Below are 14,053 nucleotides of genomic sequence, written 5' to 3'. Positions count from 1 at the left end.
CTCCTCCTCCTCCTCCTCCTCCTCCTCCTCCTCCTTCTTTGAGATAGGATCTTACTCTGTTGCCCAGACTGGAGTGCAGTGGCGCTATATCGGCTCACTGCAACCTCCGCCTCCTGGGTTCAGGCAATTCTCATGTCTTGGCCTCCCAAGTAGCTGAGATTACAGGCATGCGCCACCATGCACAGCTAATTTTTTTTTTTTTGAGATGGAGTCTTGCTCTGTTGCCCAAGCTGGAGTACAGTGGCACGATCTCAGCTCACTGCAACCTGCACCTCCCGAGTTCAAGCGATTCCTCCTGTCTCAGCCTCCTGAGTAGCTGGGACTATAGGCACATGCCATCACACCCGGCTAATTTTTGTATTTTTAATAGAGACGGGTTTTCACCATGTTGGTCAGGCTGGTCTCGAACTCCTGTGGTCCGTCCGCCTTGGCCTCCCAGAGTGCTGGGATTACAGGCGTGAGCCACCACTCCCGGCCACAGCTTGTCTTATTACTTGCTCTATCCTACATCCTTTTAGAACCTGGAAACTAAGATTATATTTGTAAAGATATTGTTAGCAATTAAGTCAATCCCAAGAGTGATATTCATGGTACCAATGAGATCAAGGGAAAAGGTTATATCTACCTCACTGGCTCTTGGTGTGAACATTCTCTCTCCTTTTCTTTCACTTGGCTAACTCCTGTTGAGTTATTCTTTAGGACTTGACTCAGGAAGAGATGGCCTCCAGGAAGCCATCCTAGCAAGGTTACTCTTTTCTTGCCACCCTTGTGCAGCTCTTGTGCAGAATTTGATCAATGCTCTTATCACAGTGTACTGATATCACCTGTTCCCATTACAAGACCATAAACTGAAGGAAGGCAGTTTAAATATTTAAATATGTTTTTCTCTTGGGTTTTGCACAAGAGTTGGAACATTCAATTTACTGATAAAATGAGTATTGTTGGGCCATTTGGTGACTTCTTATTTTCATAGCTTTCCAGAGCGGGAGGCTCTAGTTATCTTTGGTTGGAAATTTACTTGTATATGTAATTAGTTATTTTTCTGCTGCACTGAAGTCATGTGTATAGTTTCCCCTTCCTGGTAAGAGTTCTTCCCCTTGACTCTTGGGAATTCTTATAAATCAGTGTCAATATTTCTTTGTCCTTTCCCTTTTCTGTAGCACATCATACATGTATCTACCGTGAGTATCTTTTTATAGATCTGTGTTTATTTGCCTTTTTTCCATTAGCTCCTTCTTAGATCCTTGGTTTTGCCACTTCTTTTTTGTTTGTTTGTTTGAGATGGAGTCTCCCTCTGTTGCCCAGGCTGGAGTGCAGTGACGCGATCTCAGCTCACTGCAAACTCTGCCTCCCAGATTCAAGTGATTCTCCTGCTTCAGGCTCCCGAGTAGCTGGGATTATAGGCGCCTGCCACCACACCCAGCTAATTTTTGTATTTTTAGTAGAGACGGGGTTTCACCACGTTGGTCAGGCTGGTCTCGATCTCTTGACCTCATGATTCACCTACCTCGGCCTCCCAAAGTGCTGGGATTGCAGGCATGAGCCACTGTGCCCAGCCAGTTTTACCACTTCTTAGCTGTTGATTTGGAGCAAATAACTTCACTTTTAAAAATTTTTTTTGAGACGGAATCTGGCTCTGTCATCCAAGCTGGAGTGCAGTGGCGAAGTCTTGGCTCACTGCAACCTCCGTCTCCCAGGTTCAAACGATTCTCCCGCCTCAGCCTCCAGAGTAGCTGGGACTACAGGTGTATGCCACCACGCCTAGATAATTTTTGTATTTTTTGGTAGAAATGGGGTTTCACCATGTTGGCCAGGCTGGTCTCTAACTTCTGACCTCAAGTGATCTGCCTGCCTTGGCCTCCTTATGTGCTCGTATTACAGGCGTGAGCCATAGCACCCAGTCTAACTTCACTTCTTTGAGCCTATTTTCTCAACTAAAAAATTAAAAATCTGGATATGGTGGCTCATACTTGTAATCCTGGCAACTCAGGGTGCTGAAGCGGGTGGATAGCTTGAGGCCAGAAGTTCAAGACCAGCCTGGGCAACCTAGCCAAACCCCATCTCTAAAAAAGTTTAAAAACATCCAGGTGTGCTGGCACAGGCCTGTAGTCCCAGCTACTTGGAAGGCTGAGGCAGGAATATCACTTGAGCTTAGGAGTTCAAGGCTGCAGTGAACCATGATCATACCACTGTTCTCCAACCTAGGAGACAGAACCAGACCCTGAGTCTAAAAAAGAGTTCCTTTTTTAGGACTTCCTTTACCTCCCTTGTAGGAGTCCACTCAGGCCTACCAGCATGACTGACCAGACCTCTGTGAAAGGTACTTAGAGAATAGAATCTCTGTAGTTCTTTTTGTTTTTTTTCTGAGATAAAGTCTCACTCTATTGCCCAGGCTGGAGTGCAGTGGCGCGATCTCAGCTCACTGCAACCTCCGCCTCCTGGGTTCAAGTGATTCTCCTGCCTCAGCCTCCCGAGTAGCTGGGACTACAGGCGCCCGTCACCACGCCCAGCTGATTTTTTTTATTTTTAGTAGAGATGGGCTTTCACTGAGTTAGCCAGGATGGTCTCAATCTCCTGACCTCATGATCCACCCACCTCGGCCTCCCAAAGTGCTGGGATTACAGGTGTGAGCTGCTGTGCCCGGCCGAGAATCTGTAGTTCTGACAACCTCCTGGGAACGTTCATTTCATTGTCAGATAAGTGGTCCCTTCCTGGGCCTATTCAGTTACCTGGTCTCTTTCTCTCATAATGGCCTTTGCCTGCCTTACACTGGCTTGAGACCTTATTTAGTCAAGACTGGGTGCTTCTGTGTGGCCACCCTGCTTTTGTTTTTAGGTAGTGCAGTTCTTTAATAGAGATCTTTAGCCTGCCACAGAAAAGGGCATCCAAGCTGGTGGTCTGGTTAGTATTTGTTCAGGAGCTACTGGCCATGGTTGGTTTTGGGCACCCTGTCTCCACTGCCTTTGCTCACAGGCACATACATAACCATGTGTTTGTCCTCCACCTCTGTCCCCTCTTCCCCACCCCTTCCTGGCCCATGCTTTATAGAGTGCAGTGGCATGATCTCTGCTCACTGCAACCTGCCCCTCCCAGGTTCAAGTGATTCTTGTGCCTCAGCCCCGCGAGTAGCTGGGACTGCAGGTGTGTGCCACCATGCCCAGATAATTTTTGTATTTTTAGTAGAGATGGGGTTTCACCATGTTGGCCCAGCTGGTCTTGGACTCTTTTTTTTTTTTTTTGAGACGGAGTCTCGCTCTGTCGCCCAGGCTAAAGTACAGTGGTCCAATCTCGGCTCACTGCAAGCTCCGCCTCCCAGGTTCACACCATTCTCCTGCCTCAGCCTCCAGAGTAGCTGGGACTACATGTGCCTGCCACCACACCCAGCTGATTTTTTTGTATTTGTAGTAGAGACAGGGTTTCACCATGTTAGCCAGGATGGTCTTGATCTCCTGACCTCATGATCCACCCGCCTCGGCCTCCCAAAGTGCTGGGATTACAGGCATGAGCCACTGTGCCCAGCCGCTTTGCAGTATTCTTGACAGTGGATATCTGAGACCTGAACAACAGCACTAACCCCAACACCATTCTCTTCCCATCTGTGTTTCAGGGGGCAATGGCGGCTTCCTGTGTTCTCCTGCACACTGGGCAGAAGATGCCTCTGATTGGTCTGGGTACCTGGAAGAGTGAGCCTGGTCAGGTGAGGGATGGGGGAAGAAAAGAAAAACTTGTTGAGTCTCTGCCTGCATTTTCCTAGCAGCCCCATCCCCATACTCCCCTTCCAGTGGGGATGAGCCTGGAGAGCAGTGGGAAGAGATGAGAGAAGAGACCAGTTATATACGCTGGGCTTCCCCAGCTGACTCAGAGAGTGGGCTGAGGGACCCAGCAGCGCCGGGGGCATAGGAAGGACATCTTTCTCTAACTGGATCTGCACTGAGTGCTGTGGCAGACATGCGGCCCCTCTGTGCCTGTCCCTGTGCTATGACCCCTAATATGGCAGTTATCACCCTGTGCTGTGATCATGTCTCCTCTCCCACACTGGGTTCTTTGAGGGCTTAGCCTCTCCCTACTACTCAGTCCAGAATTAGGCACATAGAAGGTGTCAAGGTTTGAAGAATAACTAGGTGGATTGTATAGACCAAAGGTCAGCAAGTTTTTTTTTTTTTTTTTTTTTTTGAGACAGAGTCTTGCTGTGTCGCCCGGGCTGGAGTGCATTGGCCGCATCTCAGCTCACTGCAAGCTCCGCCTCCCGGGTTTATGCCATTCTCCTGCCTCAGCCTCCGAGTAGCTGGGACTACAGGCGCCCACCACCTTGCCCGGCTAGTTTTTTGTATTTTTTAGTAGAGACGGGGTTTCACCGTATTAGCCAGGATGGTCTCGATCACCTGACCTCGTGATCCACCTGTCTCGGCCTCCCAAAGTGCTGGGATTACAGGCTTGAGCCACCGCGCCCGGCTTTTTTTTTTTTTTTTTTTCACTTGAGACAGGGTCTTGCTGTGTTGCCCAGGCTGGAGTGCAGTGGCACGATCTTGACTCATGGCAGCCTTGACCTCCTGGGCCCAAAAGTGACCCTCGCATCTCAGCCTCCTGAGTAGCTGGGACCACAGGCACACACTAACATACAGGTCCAGCAAACTTTTTTTTTCTGAGACTGAGTCTCACTCTGTTCCCCAGGCTGGAGTACAGTGGCGTGATCTTGGCTCACTGCAACCTCCGCCTCATGGGTTCAAGTCATTCTCGTGCCTCAACCTCCTAAGTAACTGGGACTATAGGCATGAGCCACCACACCTGGTTAATTTTTTTATTTTTAGTAGAGACAGGGTTTTACCATATTGGCAAGGCTGCTCTTGAACTCCTGACCTCAGGTGATCCACCTGCCTTGGCCTCCCAAAGTGCTGGGATTACAGGTGTGAGCCACCTCGCCCAGTCACAAACTTTTTTTTAAAGAACAAGATGGGGCCAAGTGTGGTGACTCATACCTATAATCCCAGCACTTGGGGAGGCCGAGGCAGGAAGAGTGCTTGAGCCCAGGAATTTGAGACCAGACTGGGCAATACAGTGAGACCCCATTTCTACAAAAAATTTAAAAAATTAGAATGTCCCTGTGGTCCCAACTACTCGAGAGGCTGAGTTAGGGGGATTGCTGGAGCCCTGGAAGCCGAGGCTGCAGTGACCTATGACCACACCACTGCACTCCAGCATGGACAGAGCGAGGCCATCTTAAAAAAAAAAAGTAGGCTGGACACTGTGGCTCACGCCTGTAATCCCAGCACTTTGCGAGGCCAAGGCAGGTAGATCACAAGGTCAGGAGTTCGAGGCCAGCTTGGCAAATATGGTGAAACCCCGTCTCTACTAAAAATACAAAAATTAGCCAGGCATGGTGGCACACACCTGTAATCCCAGCTACTTGGGAAGCTGAGGCAGGAGAATTGCTTGAACCTGGGAGGCAGAGGTTGCAGTGAGCCACAATTATGCCACTGCACTCCAGCCTAGGCAACAGAGCAAGACTCCGTCTAGGGGAACAAAAATTAAGGAAAAGAAAATTTAAAAAAATTCGATTATATTGGACAAGTTACAGATGGAGGTGATTATATACTCATGTGACCTTTTAATAAGTAACCACTTAAGCTGGGTGCAGTGGCTCACGCCTGTAATCCCAGCACTTTGGAAGGCTGACGCGGGCAGATCACCTGAGGTCAGGAGTTTGAGACCAGCCTGACCAACACAGAGAAACCCCATCTACTAAAAATACAAAATTAGCCAGGCGTGGTGGTGCATGCCTGTAATCCCAGCTACTCAGGAGTCTGAGGCAAGAGAATCACTTGGATCCGGGAGGCGGAGGTTGCAGTGAGCCGAGATCGTGCCATTGCACTCCAGCCTGGGTAACAAGAGCAAAACTCCGTCCCAAGAAAAATAATAATAAAATAAATACATAACCACTTAAAAATGTAAATATAGTTCTTAACTCAAGGACTATTAAAGTTGATAATTGACCCCTGGTGTGGACCCTCCCAGCTGAGGGGAGTCTGGGAATGTAGACCTGCTCTCTTAGGGTGGACGTAGCTATGCGATTTGGCTCCTGCCTGGAATGGGGCATTTCCCCAGTGCTTCTTCCTTCTTCCTTGGGAATCTGGAGTCAGAGTGAAGACAAGTTTGGGGATTACGTTTGAGAGAAGTCCCAGCAGAGAGAACAGATTCTTCTATCTGGAACTTAAACTGGTATTTGTGGTGTGTGCTTGGATGAGCTTTGTCTTTTTTCCCTTTTGCTTTCTTTCCTATAGCTGCTTAGGAGCCTGGAGCCAGGGTCCCTGTACTTCAGTCAGGCAGTTGTCACAGCCTCGGACAAGTCCATGAGCTAGGTCAAGGCAGGGGGTGGGGGCCACAGCCAAGGCCAAGTCGGGGCCTGGAACAGCAGGGGTCAGATGTTAAGGGAAGTACGTCTGCACCCAGGTGGGGATCTTGAATACTATGCCAGGCACCCACAACAAGAGCTTTGGGTGCTTTGTGTCTAGGGCTGGGTACCCTTGGTTCTGCTGCTGATGCCATGTTTCCAGTCTGGATTTTAGCAAAATTTACTAACCCATCCTTCTACCTGATGCCTGTTTTCTCCTCTCTCATTAGGGGGTTCTGGGTCCAGCTTTCAGCCCACTTATCTGCTTTCCTTAATCTTTTCCCCCTTCTAACTTCTTTTGCTGGCCTGTGCGCTCAGAGCTCCCAGAGTCTGTCTGCATAACTTCCTGTATGTTGTTGGCCTAGGAATTTTTTCTTATGTTTCTCTAACTAGCTCCTTAGAACCTGGAACTTGTTTCTATGGTCTATACTTTTTTTTCCTGTCTATTTATCCATCTGTCTTCTGATTGAAAAAAAAATTTTTATTATTTGTTTTTTAAATTTTTTAAATGTTATTTATTTATTTAATTTATTTTTGAGATGGAGTCTTGCTCTGTCGCCCAGGCTGGAGTGCAGTGGTGCGATCTTGCCTCACTGCAAGCTCTGCCTCCTGGTTCACGCCCTTCTCTTGCCTCAGCCTCCTGAGTAGCTGGGACTACAGGTGCCCGCCACAATGCCCGGCTAATTTTTTGTATTTTTGGTAGAGACAGGGTTTCACCATGTTAGCCAGGATGATCTCGATCTCCTGACCCTATGATCTGCCCGCCTCGGCCTCCCAAAGTGATGGGATTACAGGCGTGAGCCACTGCGCCCAGCCAATTTTTTTTTTTTTTTGAGACGGAGTTTCACTCTTGTTGCCCAGGCTGGAGTACAATGGCATGATCTTGGCTCACTGCAACCTCCACTTCCCCGGTTCAAGCGATTCTCCTGCCTCAGTCTCCCAAGTACCTGGGATTATAGGCACGTACCACCATGCCCTGCTAATCTTGTATTTTTAGTAGAGACGGGGTTTCTCCATGTTGGTTAGGCTGATCTCAAACTCCCGACCTCAGGTGATCCGCCCGCCTCAGCCTCCCAAAGTGCTGAGATGACAGGTGTGAGCCACTGTGCCTGGCCTTTATTAAAAAAAAAAAAAAAATTGTTTTTAATTTTTTGTTTTTTTTTGTGTGTGTGTTTTTTTGAGATGGAGTCTCTGTCTCACCCAGGATGGAGTGCAGTGGCAAGATCTCAGCCCACTGCAGCCTCCTCCTCCTGGGTTCAAGCGATTCTCCTATCTCAGCCTCTTGAGTAGCTGGGACTACAGGCATGTGCCATCATGCACAGCTAATTTTTGTATTTTTAGTAGAAACGGAGTTTCACCATGTTGGCCAGGCTGGTCTCGAACCCCTGACCTCAGGTGATCCATCTGCTTCGGCTTCCCAAACTGAGCCACCACGCCTGGCCTTAATTTTTTTTTTTTTTTTTTTTTTTTTTTAAGAGGTGGGGTTCTCGCTATGTTGACGGGGCTGGTCTCAAACTCCTGCCCTCAAGCAATCCTCCCATGTCTGCCTCCCAAAGTCCTAGGATTACAGGCATGAGCCACCATGCTCAGCCTGAAAAAATATTTACTAAAGCCCTCTTTATGGTAGATGCTGGGAAAATATTGTTAGTTTTTGCTAGATCTTGCTGAGATGGCTTGGGTAGGAAGGCATCTTAGATACTGGTTGGGGTGGGAGCAGAGCAAAGGGTTTGGAGCCTCTGAAGAGGCTTCTGGTCCCTTAGACTGAAACTATCGTCCATCTTTTTTTTTTTTTGCGACAGAGTTTCGCTCTTGCTGCCAAGGCTGAAGTGCAGTGGCACAATCTCAGCTCACTGCAACCTCTGCCTCCTGGGTTCAAGTGATTCTCCTGCCTCAGCCTCCTGAGTAGCTAGGATTACAGGCACCTGCCACCACACCCGGCTAATTTTGTATTTTTAGTAGAGATGGGGTTTTCACCTTGTTGGCCAGGCTGACCTCCAGCTGGCCAGGCTGGTCTTGAACTCCTGACCTCAGGTGATCTGCCCACCTCAGCCTCCCAAAGTGCTGGGTTATAGGCGTGAGCCACCGCGCCCAGTTCATCTTCCATCTTTTCACCTCCACTGCATAGATGTGCCTGCTATATTTCTGACCGCCCCTCCCCCAGCATTAACCTTGGGGTGGCGACAGTAGAAGGCTGAAATCAATAGAGCTAAAACCTCTGCTTCTCTCACCTGGCAGGTAAAAGCAGCTGTTAAGTATGCCCTTAGTGTAGGCTACCGCCACATTGATTGTGCTGCTATCTACGGCAATGAGCCTGAGATTGGGGAGGCCCTGAAGGAGGACGTGGGACCAGGCAAGGTAAGGACTGGGGTTGTAAAGAGAGGTGGGGTGAGAGAACTTAGAAGCTGGGGCTGGGGCCCAGCTGGAGGGAATCTGGCATCAGCTTCCTTCCATTCCTCTCCCAGAGTTGAGCGTGGGTGAGACCAGGTGCTTGTGGCTCTTCTCACTGTAGGCCCTTCCCCCTGCTCTAGGCGGTGCCTCGGGAGGAGCTGTTTGTGACATCCAAACTGTGGAACACCAAGCACCACCCCGAGGATGTGGAGCCTGCCCTCCGGAAGACTCTGGCTGACCTCCAGCTGGAGTATCTGGACCTGTACCTGATGCACTGGCCTTATGCCTTTGAGTGAGCCTTGCCAGAGCCTCATCTGGGGAATCAGGGGGTTTAGCAGGATGATGTTAGTAACTTATTGTAAGTCACAGCAGCAGAGCAGGATACAAACACTCATTTGCATGGCAAGCTGAGGAGCTTGACCTGGGATCTTAGCCTCTTCTGCTATAGCAGCTTAGCTGTAGCTACAGGAGTTTAACTCTAGAAAAAGGAAGGCAATCTCACATGGTATGTACCCTAGGGTGTGCACCTGTAATCCTCCTGCTCCCTTTATTCATTCAGAAAAGGTGCTGACTTTTCTGTTGAGCCTCTGGGGTTAGAGTAATAAGTATGTCTCAGCAAAAGATGTGAGAAGAGCCCACCATTAGTGCCATGCCCTGTGCTGGAAGAAGGGTGGATAACTCCCTGAGGATGAGTTAAGAAAGACTTCCTAGGGGAGAGGAGATATCTAGGTCTAGGAAGAGGAGGGGGCATAAGCATTCCATGTAAACTTAACACCTAAGTTACGATCTGGAAGGATGAAAAAGCATGACTTTTTTGGCTGGGCACAGTGGCTCACACCTGTAATCCCAGCACTTTGGGAGGCCGAGGCGGGCAGATCATGAGATCAGGAGATCGAGACTATCCTGGCTAACACGGTGAAACCCCGTCTCTACTAAAAATACAAAAAAATTAGCCAGGTGTGGTGGCAGGCACTTGTAGTCCCAGCTACTCAGGAGGATGAGGCAGGAGAATGGCGTGAACCCAGGAAGCGGAGCTTGCAGTGAGCCGAGATCGTGCTGCTGCCCTCCAGCCTGGGCGACAAAGTGAGACTCCCTCTCAAAAAAAAAGAAAAAAAGGGGGCCAGGCGCGGTGGCTCAAGCCTGTAATCCCAGCACTTTGGGAGGCCGAGGCAGGCGGATCACGAGGTCAGGAGATCGAGACCATCCTGGCTAACACGGTGAAACCCTGTCTCTACTAAAAAATACAAAAAACTAGCTGGGCGAGGTGGCGGGCGCCTGTAGTCCGAGCTACTCAGGAGGCTGAGGCAGGAGAATGGCATAAACCCGGGAGGCGGAGGTTGCAGTGAGCTGAGATCCGGCCACTGCACTCCAGCCTGGGCCACAGAGCGAGACTCCGTCTCAAAAAAAAAAAAGAAAAAAGAAAAAGCATGGCTTTTTAAAAATTCTTGGCCCTTTGTCCTCTCTGGGATTGGAGTCTGGGACACAGAGTGGCTGGATGGTCAGGTAGGGCAGAAGCCTGGCATTTGTGCCCACACTTGGTGGGGCTGTCTCTTACTCAGGCGGGGAGACAACCCCTTCCCAAAGAATGCTGATGGGACCATATGCTACGACTCCACCCACTATAAGGAGACTTGGAAGGCTCTGGAGGCACTGGTGGCTAAGGGACTGGTGCGGGCGCTGGGCCTGTCCAACTTCAACAGTCGGCAGATCGATGACATACTCAGTGTGGCCTCCGTGCGTCCAGCTGTCTTGCAGGTAAGGACAGCAAGCAGATGAGTGGTTTAGGGGTTGTGTGCTCAAGAGCATGAGTGAGCAAACAATGGATCTGCTTAAGGGAGATGGCTAGCAAGTTGTCAGAGTGTTGGTGCAGAAGTCCTCTGCCTAAAGGTTGGCATTGAAGCAGTGGGAGAGAATGAAATTGCCGATGGGAAATGGTGAGAAAAACAGGCTGAAGGGGAGTGGGGGAGTCAGCAGTAGGGGGTTGGTCCAGACATGCATGTCTGGGATGGGCCAAGCAAGCTGGGTGTGACCACTTCATGGTGATGGGTTATTCTTTGGCTCAGGTGGAATGCCACCCATACTTGGCTCAGAACGAGCTAATTGCCCACTGTCAAGCACGTGGCCTGGAGGTAACTGCTTATAGCCCTTTGGGCTCCTCTGATCGTGCATGGCGTGATCCTGATGAGCCTGTCCTGCTGGAGGAACCAGTAGTCCTGGCATTGGCTGAAAAGTATGGCCGATCTCCAGCTCAGATCTTGCTCAGGTATGGGGCAGTCTTAGGGAGAGGGCCCTGGGTTGGGAGGCAAGGGTTAAGGGATTTCTTGTTTCAGTGTCTGAGTGAGGCTGAGGATCTTGCCCTGTGATCTGGAGGGAGGCCACTCTAGGCATATTCCCCATCTCAGCCGGGCTCAGGTGCTCTAGGAGCTTAGGGAAGGCTGCATGGAGGACAAAATAATACTTATGAATACTGACTCCTTTTCCTCATCTATCTAATCCCCCAACTTAGGTGGCAGGTCCAGCGGAAAGTGATCTGCATCCCCAAAAGTATCACTCCTTCTCGAATCCTTCAGAACATCAAGGTACTGGGTAACGGGTTCTATCTTCTTTAGCTCTTTGGGACATTTTCTTGGCCCTGACTCTACCTGGGTAAAAAGGCAGTGTTGTGGAACCCCAGCTTCTGCTTACAAAGCTGTTGTTCCTGAACCCCACTCTCTATCCTCAGGTGTTTGACTTCACCTTTAGCCCAGAAGAGATGAAGCAGCTAAATGCCCTGAACAAAAATTGGCGATATATTGTGCCTATGCTTACGGTGAGGATGTATCAGCCCCCTAGACTCGGGGAATGTGGGATTCTGGCCCAGGTTGACCTCAGGCTTACTGGTTGTGAGAGGGACACCATGTTGTAGGTGGGATTGCTATGCTGGACATAGTGCTCTCATTTCTCTTTATTGAGCTCAGGGAAGTAGTATGGCTCAGGGATAAGGCATATAACCTGTGACTCTCAGTGCTGCTTCTTGATATCTTGTGACCTAGAGCAAGTTATTAAAGTTCTCCAAGCCTCAGCTTCCTATATGTAAAATGAGCCTAGTTCCTGACATGTAGTAGATTCTCAGCAAATGATATGAGGAGAGCCCAGAAGGCATTGTTGACCTCACTCGAGGGTTTGGGTTGGGAGGGAAGTCTGCTGTACTTAGGGAAATAAATGGTTCCTGGCCTCTTGATCTCAGTTAAGACTGCACACTCTTAGGGGCAGGGGCAGCTACATATCAGGCTATGGGTTTGGTGCTAGAATGCTGTTGATACTGTGATGTTCTCTGAGATGGGGATCCTGGCCACTGCCATCTGACATAATGTTGTACACAGATTAGTTTGTTTAGGAAGATTTGGGGAAGATGCCTGGAGTCTTTGGAATGGCAACTCCTGCTGATGGAGTAATCTATCTGTGTCTCTTTCCAGGTGGATGGGAAGAGAGTCCCAAGGGATGCAGGGCATCCTCTGTACCCCTTTAATGACCCGTACTGAGATTACAGCTTCTTAGCCTCCCTTCCAGCTCTCCAGCTAATGAAGTCCTGCCACAGTGGAAAGAGGGAGTTAATAAAGCCATTGGAGCACCCATATTGCTTGCTTGTCTTATTTGCCTGGTCAGGCCTGAGATGGAGGCGTTTCCTTCAGGGATGACAGGCCTAGGGCTGCTGGATGTGACCTGCCCTTGAAGCCCAAATATTCGTTCTGGAGGAACCTGTGAGGAGGCTGAGTAATTCCTTATCCTTGCATTAGGCACGTTGGGAGGTAGCGCCATCTACTGGCAAATCTTAAGCACTGCAATGCTTCCCTAGAGTCTTCAAGAATGCCTCAGGAGTGAGCAATCAGGGCAATGATTGTCCATTGGTTTCAAGGCAGTGCTGGACCTGGGTCCTGAGTTTCCATCCCCCTGTCCTGATCAGTGCCTAGGTTTAGCAATATGAAGAATCCAAACGACTTACATTCAGAAGTTAGGGAATCACAGCTTGCAAAATCACAAAAGATGGGGACAGGGGCTTTTTCCATCAGACACTTATGGTCAGTGTGCATAGGTGACCTGCAGGAGGCAGAGTCCAGCCCAGACCTTGTCACTTGGCCCCTAAGGCCCAATCTTATGCACTTTTTATTGGTGGCCACCAGAGGCCACTGATAAACAGGTTTTAGGAAGGTTTTTGGCAAATCTGTCTAAACTCCAGTCACACGAAACTCATTTTACTTTCCCAAACTATTGCTCTTCTTTCAAGAAGTATTTATTGGGTACTTATGGGTTAGGCATGATGCTAGGCCCTGGGGATATAGCTATAACCAAGACATAGAAGTCCCTACAGCCTACTTGAGGAGACAGACTAAGTAATTGCATAATTAGTTTAATTACAGTTGGAAGAAGTGTTATGAGAAGTGCAGGGTGAGTAGCCTACTTATTTAATCAGCTAAGATTGAAAGATGAATAGGGATTAATTAGTTAAAGGAGGTAAGAGTGGGAACAGCATTCCATACAAATTGGACAGCTTAGGGAAAAGTCTTGAAACTGGAAGATGCTGCTGGAAAAACCTAAAGAAGATTTGTATTGACAGCAACTAAAAGTAAGGGGGACCTGGCGGTAGAGGCGATAGCATAAAACAATGCTGGAATTGGTAGGAACTGATGATTGAAAGGCCTAGAAGACTGCTGAGATTTCTATTATTTATTTTTTGAATTGAGGTCTCTGTCACCGAAGCTCTAGTGTAGTGGCACAATTATGGCCCACTGCGGCCTTGAACTCCTGGGCTCAATCCTGATTTTTAAAATATTTTTGGCTGGGTATGGCGGCTCACGCCTGTAATCCCAGCACTTTGGGAGGCCAAGGTGGGTGGATCACCTGAGGTCGGGAGTTTGAGACCAGCCTGACCAACATGGAGAAACCCCATTTCTACTAAAAATACAAAATTAGCTGGGCATGGTGGCACATGCCTGTAATCCCAGCTACTTGGGAGGCTGAAGCAGGAGAATCGCTTGAACCAGGAGGCGGAGGTTGTGGTGAATTGAGATCGTGCCATTGTACTCCAGCCTGGGCAACAAGAGCAAAACTCCATGTCTAAAAAAATATATATATATATAAATAAAATTTTTTTTTGAGATAGTGTCTTGTGATGTTGCCTAGTCTGATCTTGAACTCCTGGGCTCAAGGGATCCTTCTGTCTTGGTCTCCCAAAGTGCTAGGATTATAGGTGTGAGTCACTGCACCCAGCTCCAGTTTTTTTTCTTTTTTTCCCTTAAT

General features: G+C 48.9%; 1 protein-coding gene across 1 annotated transcript in view; it reads left to right on the top strand.

Annotated features, from left to right (window-relative positions):
- AKR1A1 (aldo-keto reductase family 1 member A1) overlaps positions 1 to 12,390 on the top strand; it is an 18,838-nt gene extending 6,448 nt beyond the window's left edge. The window contains exons 3-10 of the mRNA XM_023221469.2: positions 3,608 to 3,697; positions 8,624 to 8,743; positions 8,917 to 9,068; positions 10,336 to 10,531; positions 10,840 to 11,039; positions 11,283 to 11,355; positions 11,499 to 11,585; positions 12,232 to 12,390. Coding sequence (XP_023077237.1) covers positions 3,614 to 3,697; positions 8,624 to 8,743; positions 8,917 to 9,068; positions 10,336 to 10,531; positions 10,840 to 11,039; positions 11,283 to 11,355; positions 11,499 to 11,585; positions 12,232 to 12,297 — 978 coding nt within the window. The 5' untranslated portion in view covers positions 3,608 to 3,613 and the 3' untranslated portion in view covers positions 12,298 to 12,390. The remainder of the gene's footprint in view (positions 1 to 3,607; positions 3,698 to 8,623; positions 8,744 to 8,916; positions 9,069 to 10,335; positions 10,532 to 10,839; positions 11,040 to 11,282; positions 11,356 to 11,498; positions 11,586 to 12,231) is intronic.
- The last annotated feature ends 1,663 nt before the right edge of the window (positions 12,391 to 14,053 follow it).

Source organism: Piliocolobus tephrosceles, chromosome 1, assembly GCF_002776525.5.
Source record: "Piliocolobus tephrosceles isolate RC106 chromosome 1, ASM277652v3, whole genome shotgun sequence".
In the NCBI taxonomy this organism is placed as follows: domain Eukaryota; kingdom Metazoa; phylum Chordata; class Mammalia; order Primates; family Cercopithecidae; genus Piliocolobus; species Piliocolobus tephrosceles.
This window is presented reverse-complemented; position numbering and strand designations above follow the sequence as displayed.